This window comes from Solea senegalensis, unplaced genomic scaffold, assembly GCF_019176455.1.
Source record: "Solea senegalensis isolate Sse05_10M unplaced genomic scaffold, IFAPA_SoseM_1 scf7180000017626, whole genome shotgun sequence".
NCBI classification, from domain to species: Eukaryota; Metazoa; Chordata; class Actinopteri; order Pleuronectiformes; family Soleidae; genus Solea; species Solea senegalensis.
Window position 1 is genome coordinate 4,528 of NW_025322471.1, and position 17,206 is coordinate 21,733.

At 40.6% G+C, this 17,206-nt stretch overlaps 1 protein-coding gene across 3 annotated transcripts; it reads left to right on the plus strand.

Annotated features, from left to right (window-relative positions):
* Positions 1-759: 759 nt before the first annotated feature.
* Positions 760-16,093, plus strand: hic1 (hypermethylated in cancer 1). Of its 3 annotated transcripts, none has more exons than XM_044018651.1 (2): positions 760-952; positions 13,136-16,093. In XM_044018651.1, exon 2 carries the CDS (start codon positions 13,153-13,155, stop codon positions 15,358-15,360), a length of 2,208 nt encoding a protein of 735 aa, XP_043874586.1. In that variant the 5' UTR covers positions 760-952; positions 13,136-13,152; the 3' UTR covers positions 15,361-16,093. The 3 variants fall into 3 exon arrangements, with proteins under 3 accessions (XP_043874586.1, XP_043874584.1, XP_043874585.1); XM_044018649.1 differs by lacking the exon at positions 760-952 and adding an exon at positions 2,108-2,370; XM_044018650.1 differs by lacking the exon at positions 760-952 and adding an exon at positions 2,313-2,370 and having other exon boundaries at positions 13,117-16,093.
* Positions 16,094-17,206: the final 1,113 nt, after the last annotated feature.

Genomic DNA, 17,206 nt, shown 5'->3' on the forward strand with positions numbered 1-17,206 from the left:
CACACACACAGGTTATCACTGGTTCATCAGGAGAACATGGAAGTCGGAGACAATACCTTTGAGCAGCAGCAGATTTTTAACACCAGTTAAACAGCAGCAGCTTCTGCTCAGATAGAAATCTGAGGAAAACGTCAGAGTTCTGAGTTTAAAGTCTAAAATCTGAGAGAAAAAAGTCAGAATTCTGAGAGAAAAAAGTCAGAACCCTGAGATTATAGTCTGAAATCTGAGGAAAAAAGTCAGAATTTTAAAAATAAAAGTCCGAAATCTGAGAAAAAAGTCAGAATTCTCAGGTTAAAGTCTTTGCTCTTTTTCTGAAAGGAAAAAAATGGCTGAAGCTGCAAACATGATGTGACATTTCATTTTATTTAGTAGTTTTTATTCAAGCGTCTTTACATGATTTACACACATTTACAAACACATGTATGTTCATATATGTGATACAGCATTAATATAAAAGATTAAAACAGAAAATTATTATTAATTATTGTTCATCTTCATCATCATCATCATTATTATAACAATAATAATAATAATAATAATTTGTTTTCATCGTATTGTATTTGAATGTCAGCTGCAAATGTTCTGTGTGAAAATTAATGTGTGTGTGTGTGTCACTGTGACACTGCAGCGCGCGCTCCTGCTCGTTCACCTGGATGTGACCAGCAGGTCTCTCAATTAACCGGCAGGTGTCGCTGTCCCGCGTGAAAAGAAAAGTCTTAACCGGCAAGAGTGTTTGTGTGTGTGTGTGTCAGAGAGAAGCAGAGGCTCGTGAACACGTGAGAAAGTCACTCTGTGGAAGAGAAGGAAAAACAGAAGGAGGAGAAGGAGAAGGAGAGTACAAACCAGGCGGAGGTGAAGTTTGGATTGTGGAGAATCGGCAGCGGAGACGTGGACGAGAGGAAGCCGAGGAGGAGCGCGGACACAGGGACACAGATCCAGACATGAGTCCGAGGTAAGAGAGGAGGAGAGAGGAGATGATAGGAGAGGAGAGAGGAGACGTCCACGCACACGCGTGAACACACGCGCACGCGCGCTACGTAACTGTTACATGTTTCCTCATCAAGTTCACTTTCAAAACCAGGTTCCAGACTCAGACTGAGCATCCGAACTCGAACTAAGCTTCATCATCATATGTTTTATTTAGTTATGTGATTAATTATTTAACACTTTATTCATTCAAATGAATCATTGTTTCACCACAAAAAAACAACAACTTGAATGTTGCCTTATTTCCACATGAAATATTCAATATTAGTTATAAAGTTAATAAATAAATAATCAAGTGTCAGCGCCTTGTTCTCATTACACACATGAATATGAGTGAACGTGTGTTTTTCATTAAAGAGTGAAACAACATGAACACATGAAGCCAAATCTCAGAGGATGAAATCATCATCACTTCATCTGTCACCCCTTCGTTTAAAAAACAACAACAACCTCCCTTTAGCTTCTTAAACCTTAAGTTAACCCTTTTAATTCACCACTTCTCAATTAAAATACGTAATAATTAAAACACATATTTTTACAGTGTTGTTTTAACATCATTCCCTTTTTAGCTCCTTAATAAATAATTAAGAACATGTCAAATTAACATAGAAATTAACACCACTATAGAGGAAAAGAGAGTAAAAATCCTAAATCATTTGATACCAATGTTTTAAATGATCATATAATTAATATAAATATGAATAATAATAGAGTTTACACGTGGTGTTGAGAATAAAGTGTAAAATATGGTGATTTAAAATTGTAATTATAAAATAATTTTAGTTTAACACACACACACACACACACACTGTCTCTTTAAGACGCGACGTGTGGACAAAGTTCAAGTCAAGGTCACGTGAAAGTTCCTGCCCTCAACTTTACCTTTGAACTGCAGAGTGACACGAACGCGCGCACGCGCACCGTGCGCTACCGCTCCAATAATCTTCATCATCTTCATTAAAATCATTTTCATCATAATGTGATCATGATTGTGATGCTGAAATCATCGAAAACAAAAGAAAAGAAGCTGAAAAGAGGAGGAAACTCTGATTCTGCGTCTGTTTTTTTTTTTAAATAAAGAAGAGGGAGGAGCTTAAAGAGAGAGAGGGGGAGAGAGAGAGAGAGAGCGAGGACGGACCTGAACTGCGACAAGAAACTCATATCAATTAATAATCATAGAAGAGAGAGAGGGAGAGAGAGAGAGGGAGAGAGAGAGAGAGAGAGGAGCTGGCAGGCGCGCGGAGGAAAACTGGCATGGTTCGTGTTGGAGGCTGGCACTAAAAACACGTCAGATATGAGCGCGAGAGGCTGAGGCTGCAGCGCGAGCTGACATGATCATTAAGGGAGACTTAGAGCGGATGGCACGAGACGTCGGGCATGCAGGTAAGAGCGGACACAGAACTGGATTATTATCGGCATTATTATTATTATTATTATTATTGTTGTTGTTGTTATTATTATGGGCTGCCCTTTTTATAATCTCCATAATCCAGACACAACTAATGCAACAGCAAACAAACTTTAATCTGCTGTTGTTTCTGTGACAGCGAGAAAAACCCCAACAAAAAACTCCGCAGCTGTTTTTTTATTAAACTTCAGTCTAATCTCTGTTTTTTTTACTCCTAATTTCTGCTTTCAATCAAATCTGATTCAGATTAAGTCTGCGAAAACCTGCAAAATCAGATTTTAAAAAGACAAACAAACATGCACTGACTACGAATCTATAACTGTCACTAACAGGAGATTATAATCCGACTCTTACTCGCGGGTCAAATTAAGTTTAAATGCACAAAAAAATCAACTTGTTCTTCAGTCTGATTCACATTTAATCCGGAAAACCTGCAACAATCTACCGATACATGCAAACTGTCACTCTTTTAAAATTAAAGTCAATGTATTCTCATCAGTGTGATTCAGATTAAATCTGCGATTTAATACGAATACCTGCTCAATTATTACACTCAAAAACATGCACTCACTACAAATCTATTATAACTGTCACTCTTTACTGGAGATTATAATCTGACTCTCTCTCGGAATCGCGGGTCAAATTAAGTGTAACTACACAAAACAATCTTAAAGTAAATGTATTCTTCATTTAATCCGCGATTTAATCCAGAAAAACAAATGCAAAATGTCGTAAAAATAAATTAAAAAACATGCACTGACTACAACTTCACTCATTACAGGAGATTATAATCTGAGTGTGAGTCGCGGGTCAAACTCAGTTAAAAATCATCAAATCTCAGGTTTTATTGTAAATGATTTTGAAAATAAAATGAAATTAAAAAGACTTAAAGGGAATTTGTGAAAAAGAAACGGATCTAATCTGTTTGAAAATAATAAAATCGAAAGACGGAAGTTTTAAAAACATCATAAACGTTTACTGTGCGCGTGATCATCGGCGCGTGTGAAGGAGATGAAAGAATGATTTTTTTTTTGTATTTTATTATTTCTATGAAAAACAGATGAATTTGTCTGATTTTTGTGTCACAAAGACGTGACGATGTGTGAGGGACAGCGCGGACACTGTGGACAGAGGCTGGATTAATAGGGATTAACGGTCTGGTGCCAGGTTCACGCACAGAAAGCAGGAGGTGATGCGCGTGTTTTTTCACTGCTGCTACAAACAAAAAAGTCATGGAAATCAGATTAAAATCACCAGAGAAAAGCGACCTGAAAGTGTATTTACTGTAAAATACACATTTAACTGTAGATTAAACGCCAATAATCTGTGTTTTTTTTGCCTGAAATGATCCACTTTTGTTTGTGAGGTTGAATTTTTAAGTTTGATCATTTGTTTTGAAGAGTTTTTACCTTTATTTTATTTTGTACAGTCTCATATTTCCTGTCAGATCCTAGTTTTTACACCATTTTTGTGTGTGTGTGTTTTTAAATATGTATTTTTTTCTCCTTTTAAATAACTGGACTTTGGAATCTTGACCCTAAAATCATGCAAATTTCAATGTAAAAGGTAAAGTGGCAGCTTCCTGTGTTCATGCATGAGCACAGATATCATTATTATTATTATTTGGATTCTTTTTACTCTCATTCACACCTCCTGCGTTCGTTTTTACTCACATGTGGTGAGTTTTTTTGTCGCAGCCGCACAGGAAACTGACACTGACTGTTAATCATGTTTTCACCAAAACGCACACTCACACACACACACACAAGCACACCCGCACACACACACACACACATTCACACATTCACACACGTACGTAAAAGCGTCGCGCAACTCTTGTGCAAAAACAGCAGCGGAATGAATTTGTTGCACTTGACTTTGTGAAAAAGTGAATTTGCTGCGTCTCAGAAAAGCTGTGATGTTAATTAAAGCAGACGTTTGTGTGTTTGTGTGTCTGTGTGTGTATGTGTGTGTGTGTGTGAGCGAGGCCTGAAGGTGGAAGCAGGTTCACTTTTTACTTTGAGTCCACAAAAAAACACAAAAGTGACAAAACAGCCGAAAAACCTGGCACAGAAAACGTCTAAAATCGCCATGAAATCACTTCTCTCTGTCAGTGACGCGGCCAAAGTTAAAGTTTCCTCCGCTCGTCTGTCGACGGTGACACGGTGAGGAGCAAGAAATGAAGTAAAAATATGACTTTACACCGTTTTATTTTGCGTCTCAGGCCTGATTCAGACCCTGTTCCCTCTGTGTGTGTGAACGCAACAATAACAGGATGCAGCGAGAGCGCTGCTTTTAATGCGACTGCTCACTTCTTTTCAGTAAATAAAAAGTCACACAGAGGTCAGCAGGTTTACAAGAGAACGCGCGAGACTCAATGTGAGACACTAAAGACACTTCACTCTGTCACAAATCCATCACATTTTGTTGTCAATTAATGCTAAAATATAGACATGAAAGCTCAAAACGTGTCACTTCTTTAAAGGGGAAGTTTGTTTTGTTGGCGTAGACAAAAAAATTAGCTCAAATTGAAAGAATTCTCATTCAATTTGTACGTTTAAAAAAAAGGGCAAAAAGAGAAGAAAAGTGCAATTAAGGACTCTGATTGTTCTGTTTTTTTTTTTAAAAAAAAACAGTTTTAATTGATAATGATGCACTTGTGTGTGTGTGTGTGTGTGTGTACACAAAGTGTCAGCATGTGCCACCGCACGCTAACCGCTAACGATGAGCTCAACGCCTGCTCTCTGCTCAAGATCTGGGGGGAAAAAAAAATGGTTGACGTCTCTGTCGTTTGTGAACGTTTGATGTGAAGCGATGTCGAGAATTAGTGGCTGAATAATCACAGACAGACAAACAGACACAGAGACCAGACGACAAACAAGGACGCGATGGAACGTAAACGCGACGTTTAAAGCAAACTAAACATGAAAAAAGCAACTGGCTTTTTATTTATTTTTCTCTTTACGTTGTTGTCAGATCGTGATTTGACGATTAAAAAAAAACAAACACTGACACAAACTGTGACAATGAAAAAAGAAAGGGGAAAAAAAACACAACATGTTGCTTCTTTTTTCAAATTTGCACTTTAATTTGGCGACGAGCGCGTTCGCGTGTTCACTCACTGTGAACAAGTGAACAAAGTAGTGTCTTTAAAAATAAAAAGTAAATAAAATCAGAAATATATATATTTTATATTTTATATTTTGTTGTGGATGACAGTCCATCATGTGACGATGTAACAAAACTAACAATGACTCAGCGTTTTCCTCAACATGTATTCATAAAAAATCTTTAAAAAACCTCCATAAAATTGGGATTTTTGTTCAAGAAACTCCAGGAACTCCAGGATATATATATATATATATATATACATATGTGTATATATATATATGAACACACATATTGAATGACAAAATCTGACCTTTTGTGTCTTTTGTTTCACTACGTGATAATAACAACACTAACTGTAACAATGACTCAGCGTTTTACTGAACATGCAGTTAAAAAAAACATAAACATTGAGCTAAAGAGTGACCGTGAATCTTAAATAACAATAACAATAATGATTATTATAATAATAATAATAATCATTTAGCTTTATTTATTTATTTATTTATTTATTTATTTATTTAAGTGCCTTTCACGAAACCCCAGCTCGCTGTACAGTTGAGAACAGATGAAAACACAAACACTCACAAACACAACACAGGTGTCGCTTCAACACTGATTTAAATGACTCCAGAGTTGGTGCGTGGCAAACAGCCAGAGCGAGTGAGTTCCAGAGGGTCGGAGCAGCGACACCGAGCAAAGAAGGAGAACTTAACGGATCACCGTTCATCATTAAACCATGACTGGCATATGTTTAAAAATTCATACTTCCATCTTCTGCTGCTAAAACATGACGACGTTATCAGGCGATGATTTGACAATCAAATATTTAAAGAAATATTAAAGACGGTTCCCAAAGTAACATGTGTAACATAAACAGTAACAATCACACTGCTTTTTCCATTAAAAAAAACAGCCCTTTTTTTGATGTTTTTATAGAAAAAAAACACAAAAAAGGGATTTTTTTTTGTTCAAGAAAAGTGAAAATCTGGTGAATTTAAATAAATAACTAAACGTTAATCAGATTTGATAAGAAAGGAAAATGAAAATGACACAAACCTTTGTTTTAAACAGAATTTTTCCTGGAGAATCTCTAGAATGTCTGATATAAACACTCTGTGCTTCTTTGAGTTCACTGAGTGAAATAAAACAAAAAAGTGATTACATCGGATCATAAGTTGACGACAGACGCCTTTAAATCGAACCAGAAATATCACAGAACGCTGTTTTCTTTGACAACACTTCACGGTGACAACGATGTTCCTGGGCGTTACCAAAACAAATATTTAGTAAACAAGGAACAACGTCAAACTGTGTGTTTAAAAAAAGAGCAAAGAGCATGAAAACTGTTCACCTGACACCTGACCACGTGATAACGACACAGACACTGAACTTTAAAACTCAAAGCCTGAGCGACCGTCACTGTATTTTTGTTCCTGGATAAAAAAAACTTCCTTCTCGTTCCTCACGAGACGAACTTTTTCACTGTCTGAAATAAACAAGAAGTGAATGAGATGGAGATCACACACAACTGATGTTTATTTAGCTGCTCGCTTCCCATCAGGGAGAGAGGAGAGGAGAGGAGAGAGGAGAGGAGAGGGAGGAGAGGAGAGGAGAGGAGAGGAGAGGAGATGAGAGGGAGAGGAGAGGAGAGAAAGTCCCTCAGGGAGAGTTAGAGATCTTTAAAGTGTCCTCACTGATGACACTGATTCAACAATAATACATGCTGCTGTTGTCACTGCTGCTGCTGCTGTCCTGCCGCTGCTGTGACTGCTGCACTGCTGCTGCACTGCTGCTGCGTGCGCCGCTGCTGCGTAACTGCTGCTGCTGCTATTGCTACTGCTGTAACTGCTGCTGTCACTGCTGCTGCTGTCGCCACTACTGCTGCTGCTGCTGTCGCCGCTTCTGCTGCTCGCCGCTGCTGCTGTCACTGCTGCTGATGCTGTCACTGCTTCTGCTGTCATAACTGCTGCTGCTGTCGTCGCTGCTGCTGCTGCCGCCAATGTTGCTGCTTTCACTGCTGCTACTGTCACAGCTGCTGCTGCTGCTGTCGTCACTGCTGCTGCTGTCACTGCTGCTGCTGCTGCTGCTGTCACTGCTGCTGCTGCTTGTGCAGTTTATTGACGGCTCTTCATGGAGCAATTAGTGTTGATATTAAAGTGCACGTGTCTGACACTGTGTGTGTGTGTGTGTGTGTGTGCACGCCTCTTGCTGTGGAAAGTTACGGCCCGTGGGCCTCCAGTGGCCCCACAGTTTATTCAGCCTGACACTTGAATTTTTGTCTGTTTCTGAATCGTTTCTGAATGTATGAATCATCATAAATACATTTTATTTTTCACATTCATTAAGAAATGACGTGAAATATCATCATGAATATCTCAGGACATGGTTCTCAAACTGGGGTACTGGGGTAGAACATTCGTGCGTTTTTGTGTTTACAACCAATTCTATACGATGATGTCATAGCCCCTCCTCTCTCGTGCTCTTTCACTCGCCGTTGCTCTCTTCGTCGTCTTGTGTTTGGAGATTGTTTGCTCTTGCTTTACTTGATGATAACGTTGAGACCTTTGTTTACATTTAAATGATTGTGTTAGCTCGACTAGAAACATAAAATATAAACATGTGAGTGTATGAACTTACACACTCTGAAAATGGACTGGACACAAACTGGTCCACACTTTAATGTTTTCTCAAACTTTCTTAATGAGGACTGACTTTTTAATGTTGGTAAACAGGATGAGAACAAAATTGCTAATACCATTTCCAAAAACAGACGTTTGGTAAATGAATTTAAACATTATTTTATACATGTTATTCAAAACATATGCATATTTAAATCTTAACTAAAAATGTTTTGGGAAATCATGCAAATTTGTTTTGGGAAATCATGCAAATTTGTTTAGGGACCACAAAAAATATCCCGCAGCCCATCTGTGGGTCCTGACCCAGACTTTGGGAACCACTAGCACACAATGGGATGTATATTACTGACTAGACTAAAGCTTTATTTATTTATTTGAAAAAAAGTTGCACATGCTTTATTCACATGCTCTACATCATCTTCTGTGTATTCCTGTAGCAGCGTTACAGCGCCACATACAGGCCTGACATATGCACTGCAGTGTTTTTATGTGGATGAATTTCTTGTGTTTATGGAAAAGGTTTTATGAATACATAAGAAAAAGATTGTGTTGGGAAAGTTCTGCTTCCGTGTGAATAAGACCTGAGATAATGAGAGATTATATGTTTTGTGATATTATTGGTATCGTGGAGCACGTATCGTGATATTATTGGTATCGTGGACCACATATTGTGATGTTATTGGTATCGTGGACCATGTATCGTGGACCACATATCGTGATATTATTGGTATCGTGGACCACATATCGCGATATTATAGGTATCGTGGACCACATATCGCGATATTATTGGTATCGTGGACCATGTATCGTGATATTATTGGTATCGTGGACCACATATTGTGATATTATTGGTATAGTGGACCACATATCGTGATATTATTTGTATTGTGGACCATGTATTCTAATATTATTGGTATCGTGGAGTGTGTATTGTGATATTATTTGCATTGACCGTGTATCGTGATATTTTTGGTATCATGGACCATGTATCGTGATATTATAGGCATCGTGGACCGTGTATTGTGATATTATTGATATCGTGGACCATGTATTGTGATATTATTGGTATCGTGGACCACACATCGTGATATTATTGGTATCGTGGGCCATGTATTCTGATATTATTGGTATCGTGGAGTGTGTATTGTGATATTATTTGTACTGACCGTATATCATGATATTTTTGGTATCATGGAACATGTATCGTGATATATTTGGTATCGTGGACTGTGTATTGTGATATATTTGGTATCGTGGACCATGTATTGTGATATTATTGGTATTGTGATATTATTGGTATCGTGGACCATTTATTGTGATAATATTGGTATTGTGGACCATGTATCGTGATATTATAGGCATCGTGGACCATGTATTGTGATATTATTGATATCGCGTACCATGTATTGTGATATTATTGGTATCGTGGACCACACATCGTGATATTATTGGTATCGTGGGCCATGTTTTCTGATATTATTGGTATCATGGAGTGTGTATTGTGATATTATTTGTACTGACCGTGTATCATGATATTTTTGGTATCATGGACCATGTCTCGTGATATATTTGGTATCGTGGACTGTGTATTGTGATATATTTGGTATCGTGGACCATGTATTGTGATATTATTGGTATTGTGATATTATTGGTATCGTGGACCATGTATTGTGATAATATTGGTATTGTGGACCATGTATCGTGATATTATAGGCATCGTGGACCGTGTATTGTGATATTATTGATATCGCGGACCATGTATTGTGATATTATTGGTATCGTGGACCACACATCGTGATATTATTGGTATAATGGGCCATGTTTTCTGATATTATTGGTATCGTGGAGTGTGTATTGTGATATTATTTGTACTGACCGTGTATCATGATATTTTTGGTATCATGGACCATGTGTCGTGATATATTTGGTATCGTGGACGGTGTATTGTGATATATTTGGTATCGTGGACCATGTATTGTGATATTATTGGTATTGAGATATTATTGGTATGATGGACCACATATCGTTATATTATTGGTATTGTGGACCGTGTATTGCGTATCATATCGCGAGCTGATGTTTTTTGTGTGTGTGTGTGTGTGTGGAGAGTGGGCAGGGCCTGGTTTGTGTTGGACACCAGTGAAGTCGGATCCTGTGATCTCAGGTTGATTTACTCCTTCATTGCTCAGCGTTCCTTATAAGACTGCACAGAACAGGGACCAAAAAAGACTGTCTATTTTTTACTTTTTTGGACGTGTGTCTGCGTCACAGCAGGTTTATTTACACCTGCTCTTCATCACAACATCCAAACACTGCTCTGTTTAAACGTTCGCTCATCGTTGCTTCTGGAGAACTTGAATCTGGAAGCCCGACAGTAACAGAGCATTACAGAAATGCGTGACTTAATTCTTTTGTGTGTGACTTTCTCTTTTTTCCGTTCGCGCCGCAGAGGAGGAAGACGATGAGAAAACATCACGACTTCTTCAACTTTAGCACAAAGCTGTGTTTGACGTACAGTATACTTCACCACTGCTGCACCAGTTGTCCAATAAGTCTTATTCTTATTTTTCTTATCCAAACAATGACAAAGTCGGCGCTGCACACACTGGTGCCCTGAGTAATACACCTGCCAAATTTGAACCCGGTCGAGCTGTCAGACTTTATGAAATCTGTTTTATTCTTTTACGAATTCCAATTTATTCTTCTAAAATTATTTTATTTTATTTTTAAATTATATTTCACGCTTAATTTACCTTATGCCTTAAAAGTAATACAAATAAAGTCTGAAATACTTGAGTTGTCAGTACCATTACATGACTTTATCAAGCTTTATTACATTAATATCGTGATTTAAATAATCGACATATGATTGCCTTGCGATATATTGATTATCACAGAATCGCTGTATCGTGATATTATTGGTATCGTGGACCGTGTCCATATTATTATTACGGTGTCTCTTGAACACAATATATGTTTAGATACTGGTGTGAGTTTGTCTCAGATGTCCACTTAGACATTTATTGTGAAGGGAAGTTGTGCTGGTCCCACATCCTTAAACATCCCCCCCCTGGAATATTGTCTCGAGAAATTGTTCCCACCTCACAGTAAAACTCACTTCTGTCCGTGTTTTCCATATCGCAGGAATTATAAGGCCCTAGAACAGTGTGAGTGATACTCGATTAACAGACAGATTGTTTTTCTCCGTTAGTTAACCATAATTTTTTTTTATGTGGAAGTAACCAAGGGTTCAACTTCCTGTTTTTGCGTGGCACTTCCTGTATTTGTTTCCTCCACGTAATCTGTGAACGGTGAACTCTCGTAACTATCGATAAGAAATTTGCACGTCAGTTCCAGTTCCATCAGTGTTATATCACAGCAGTGTCGCTCACATCAAATAATATATTAATAAAAGTGGTTTTAATTACATGTAAGTACCAGCTGTTACGTGTGACACCAAGTCAGACGCAAACAAAATCCTAATTTGCTGTGGTTTTACCTGCGTTTCATAGCGTAGACGTTTCTCTGGTACTCGATGATCTTCTGTGGTTTCATTTTCTACAAAATGAAACAAACAGACTTCTTGTTTTTGCATCCAATGATCAAAAATATTAGCGCTCCATTTAAAGTATTTCACTTTAAATTTTACTTTAAAGTAGTTTAAAACACAGGTGAAACAAAAAGTACAATCCTACAATCACTGATTCACACTCACATATTGAGATGAATCCAGAACATCACGCCTATGTACACATACACCAATGATTACATGTTACACACTGTAAATATTGTGATTTTTAGATGATTATGTTGCATTTTTGTGTATATAACTTGATAGATTGAGCTTTGGCGTCGCCGTTATTATCTAATGATATATACACGTACTTATACATATATAGTTTTATTTGCCGTTTGTTTTATCCTTTAAAAAACAGAGAGACAAGGAGTGCAAATAAGAGAAGACATCTGTTTCATACTACTTTGATATGATGTCATGTTCTTTGCTATGTCCTTGACAAATAAACTATTAAATAAGAAATAAAACAGACTTGTGCTTGGAGTCTTCCAGTTTTTCAAAAAAAAAAAAAACTTACATTTTTCAAGCATCAAAATTCACAATTTAACCAATTTGTGTCAATTTTGGCGGAGTCACAGACGAAGATACCGGCTGTCAATCACACTCACACGTGTCACACTATATATCCTCTATTTCCCTCTACATGTGAACATAGTTTACAAAACTGGCGTCACGATTACTGAAGAAGAGCTCAAACAGACGTGAACTCATCAGGAAAATGTTTACAGACGCCGTGAATCAAGATGACGTCTCACTTTCTGAGCTTCACTTTTCAAACTAAAAGACTATGTTCATTTTTATAAACAGTAAAGATTTGCGCTGAATCCAAGAATTAAGAGTTTAAGTAAACAAATAAACAAAACTAAAAGCTGTAGTGCGTAACCTTTAAATACAAACAAATTCCAGTTTGAAAAATGGTTATAAACACTTAAATACAGGCAACATCTCTATATATATATGTCATTTTTACATTGATATGAAGTGAATTGTTTCATTTGAGTCACATAAAGGCATTTTAATTGAGTGCTGTTGTCTTATTGATTAATCGAATACATGATTGGCCCAGAAAATGTCTAAAAATGTCATAAAATACTGCTTTTGTGTTGGAAAATGATTCAAACCGCAAACCAAAATAATCAGAGTTTCAATGATTTCTGTTGATGCGGAGCAAAGAAAGCGGAATTTCAAAGTAATTGAACGGATGATCAAAATAGTTGACTATTAACTTGGTAAATCCTAGTCTTTATGACTTTAATTTGTTCCCAGTCAGAACCTTTGGCCCTCAAAACCTCCTCTTGATTTCTTTCATTAAAAAGTTTTTACTGTTACTGAAGTTGTTACTTATTTCTGTTTTTTTGGGCTCTAAATGCCGACTGGTGCGTGATTTCTTACAGATATCTCTTGTTGCTGCAGGTGGCGGACTGAAGACGATGCTGGATGCCATGGAAGTACCAAGTCATGCTAGGGATCTCCTCCTGCAGCTCAACAGCCAGCGAACCAAGGGCTTCCTGTGCGATGTCATCATCGTGGTGCAGAACGCCCTCTTCCGAGCTCACAAGAACATTTTGGCGGCGAGCAGCCTCTACCTGAAGTCACTGGTGGTCCATGACAATCTCATCAACCTCGACCACGAGATGGTGAGTCCGGGCGTCTTCAGGGTCATTCTGGACTACATCTACACCGGCCGCCTCACAGACGGAGACCCCACGTCTCCCACCGAACCCAACCTGGGCGCCGTCCTGGCAGCGGCGAGTTACCTTCAGCTGCTCGACTTGGTGGCGTTATGCAAAAAGAAGCTGAAAAGAAACGGCAAGTACCCGCCCCGCACGAGTCCGGCCTTCCTGCCCTACCCAAAGATGGGGCCCAACAGTATTGGGCTACGGAGCGATGGCAGGTACAGGCTTTCTACGCCGGTCATCCAGCCCTGCCCTCCAGGGGGGATTTTGAACAGCCACACACATCGGGCGCCACCACTAGACGAGATAGTTCCCCATCGACTGGCCATCCACGCCGGGGAGTTGTACGCTCCCATCTCCGCCCAGGGCTCGCAGGTGTTCCCGTCCCTGCAGGCGGCTCTGCCCGCCCAGCTCGGGCGTTCAGCTCACGCCGAGAGGAACTGCTCCCCCAACTTTGGCCTCGATCTGTCAAAGAAGAGCCCAGGCTCTGAGTCTCAGCACACGCCCTCTCACTCCCACCTGGCAAACGCTCACAATGACGAGGAGCGAGACGGGACTCTGAGCGGCCGCACCAGTCCCATGCAGGGAACAAACGGCAGATCCTTCTCTGAAAAGATGGAGTCCACCGACCAGGCCAGCTCCCTCACCCCTCCACCGTTCCCCCACCTCAACCAGCCTCTCGCTCCGCACCTTCCTCACCTGCACCGCTCGAGCTTGCAGGGAACAGATCGCTACCCGTGTCCCCCCAGCCCCGAGACCCCCACGGACGGTGGAGACACGGGCAGAGAAATGGGCAACATCTACCGCTGGGTGAAACACGAGCCGCTGTCCTTCACGCCTGAGGATGAGGACGAGGACGAAGACGAGGAGGAGGGCGGAGAAAACGGAGACCAGCATCACAACCACCACAAGACCGGGGAGGAGAGCGAAGGAGCGGACGACAAGAGTGGCTCGGGGACAGAGGAGACGGGCAGCAGCGAGGGCCGCCCGTCCCCTCCTGGACCAATGGGGAGGTTCCACATGCCGTACGAGCCCGAGAGCTTTGGCGACAACCTCTACGTCTGCATCCCCTGCGACAAAGGCTTCCCGAGTTCAGAGCAGCTCAACGCACACGTGGAGACGCACACGGAGGAGGAGCTGTACGGAAACTCCGGTGGCGAGATGGGGAACAGCAATAACAGCGGCGGCAAAAACATGAGCAGCAACACGAACGGTTACGGGAGCCTGAGCAACAGCAACAGCCTGAGCAATCTGTCCCACCTGGAGACCAAGTCCAGACAGGGGCTGGTTTCAGGCGGCATCGGGGACATGATCCGACCGTACCGCTGCTCCACCTGCGAAAAGACCTACAAGGACCCGGCCACTCTGCGGCAGCACGAGAAAACCCACTGGCTGACGCGGCCGTACCCGTGCAGCATCTGCGGCAAGAAGTTCACGCAGCGCGGTACGATGACGCGCCACATGCGCAGCCACCTGGGCCTCAAACCCTTCGCCTGCGACTCCTGCGGCATGCGCTTCACCCGCCAGTACCGCCTCACCGAGCACATGCGCATCCACTCCGGAGAGAAGCCCTACGAATGTCAGGTGTGCGGGGGAAAGTTCGCCCAGCAGCGCAACCTCATCAGCCACATGAAGATGCACAGCGGCGGCGGCACGGCGGGCGGACTCACCGCCGACGGGAAACTGAAGCTGGACTTTGCGGAGGGCATCTACCCTCTGAGTAAATACACAGCAGACCACCTGGGGCTGAAGCAGGAGAAGGCCAACGAGCTCCTCCTCCAGGCCCAGCAGCAGCTGGTGGCGGATGCGAAGGCCATGGAGAGCCTCTATCCGCTGTCCAAGCTGGCCTCGGAGCACCTGGGCCTCACCCACGACAAGATGGACGTCCTGGGCCAAGCGCTGCCCCCTCCCCCGCAGGCGCTGTCCGAGGGGCGCACCATTGACCGCTACTCACCCAGCTAAGACATGTGACCCGTATCACACACCACCAGGGCTACATCCATGCTACTGTGTTTTCATCCCAAAGACAAATCCACATTAGTGCATTTACACATCGCAACACAGGGAGCAGCTTTTTAACTTTATCACAAACTAACTCTGAGATAAACTGCTTTATTTTTTAATTTTTTTTTTTCCTAAACAATGAATCACAAGTTGTCTTAAAGGCGCCATACGTGAGACCAAAGAAATGAGACATCTGATATTTCCATACGAGGACGATCCACTTTTAACTTTATTGTAAGCACGTTATTTCAAACGTACGTACGTGAAAACTTTTATTAAAAATCTGCTTCACAGGACCCAGAGAGACTCCCCGTGACCCATCTGTGGGTGCTGACCCAGACTTTGGGAACCACGCTGAAACACAGTGATGAAAACACAGTCGTGTGGATGCAGACGTTGTCTGTAAACACACACACACACACACACACACATACGTCCAGTATTCTAAAGCCATTCACCTCAGCTCAGTGTCCTCCTCTGCACCTCAGACTCAGGCCGGAACAAACCGGTCTGCTCATGCACACCAAAGACTGTAAGTGCCTTTCTATGCATCTAATGTACCTTAAAAAAAACACAAACCTCTGTGCTTTTTCCACGACCAAGAGACACTCAATCAAAGAAGTACAGTATTTATCTGCAGCCAATGCAAAACACACACACACACACACACACACACACAAAAATCAGCTTTTGAGCCAAAGTGACAAAATGAAAACCAAAAAAAAAAAAGAAAAAAAAGAAATTGTTTTTATTTATTTTTGTACAAATCCAAAGAGAAAGTGTTTGCAGTCAGACCCCAAACCTTAAACCTGTGTACTCGGACTTTTAAAGCACATACGGACAAAGATTCAGGGTTTGTGTTTGTGTCCAGAGCTGAGCGGGAACTTTTTATCAAATGAATAAACCGGCTCTTCTGGACTTTAAAGTAACGGGAGGAAATATATTCTTCTTTCTTTCTTTCTTTTCTTTTTTCCGGAGGGTTACTCGACAATTTATGTATCTGACCCTCCACGTTCTTCCCGTGGTTTTTCCCTGCTTTCAAAGTCACAAGGAAATGATTGAACAACGAGAGAAACTGTTTCTGCCTTTCAGTAAAGTTTTCCCCACTTTTTTTAAATTTTTATTATTTTTTCCCTCCGTGCTGTTTTTTTTTGTGTGGGTAAAGGCTGAGGCGGAAACATTTAAACACTTTTAAACTCCAAAATCACACGAGGCAACAACCAATTATAATGTTTTAAATCTGATATTAGCGCTGCAACAATAAATGTATTGATTATCCATCAATTGCTCAATGAAACTCCACATGATCTGTGATTTCAACGTCTTAAATGTGACAGTTTTTCTGGTTTCTTTGCTCCCCGATGAAATTGAATTTGAACTGGATTTCTTTTTTGTTTTTCAGGTTTTAGAAAACACAAATTTACATTTTTTGTCAATTCATCGATAAAACAATCGACAAATTGATCAGTTATGGGGGAAAATTCTTATTTTTTTAGCCCCTAAACAGAAGATTCACTTCCAAGTTTATGGCACAAATCAAACCGGGAAGGCGTGGACTCGTTTGTAAAAGTGGACGTAAAAAAACAAGAAAATATAACGACTATTAGGTGAAAATGACTTGTTTCAAACTAAATTATCTGCCAGTGCAACAAGAAAATGGCAACTTGTTAAGTCAAATTATCTTAAGTAAATAAGTCCAAAAATGGTGAGATTAGATAAATACACTGAATTCAAGTCAATTACGAGTAAATAGCTTCATTTTTTTACAGTGTAGTCTTTCCATCGCAAAACAGACGGAGCTGAA

Coding starts and splice junctions, on each gene's coding strand:
- hic1 (XM_044018649.1), top strand. CDS start 2,319: ATGATCATTAAGGGAGACTTAGAGCGGATGGCACGAGACGTCGGGCAT. Junction 2,371..13,135: donor ACGAGACGTCGGGCATGCAG/GTAAGAGCGGAC, acceptor TTGTTGCTGCAG/GTGGCGGACTGAAGACGATG.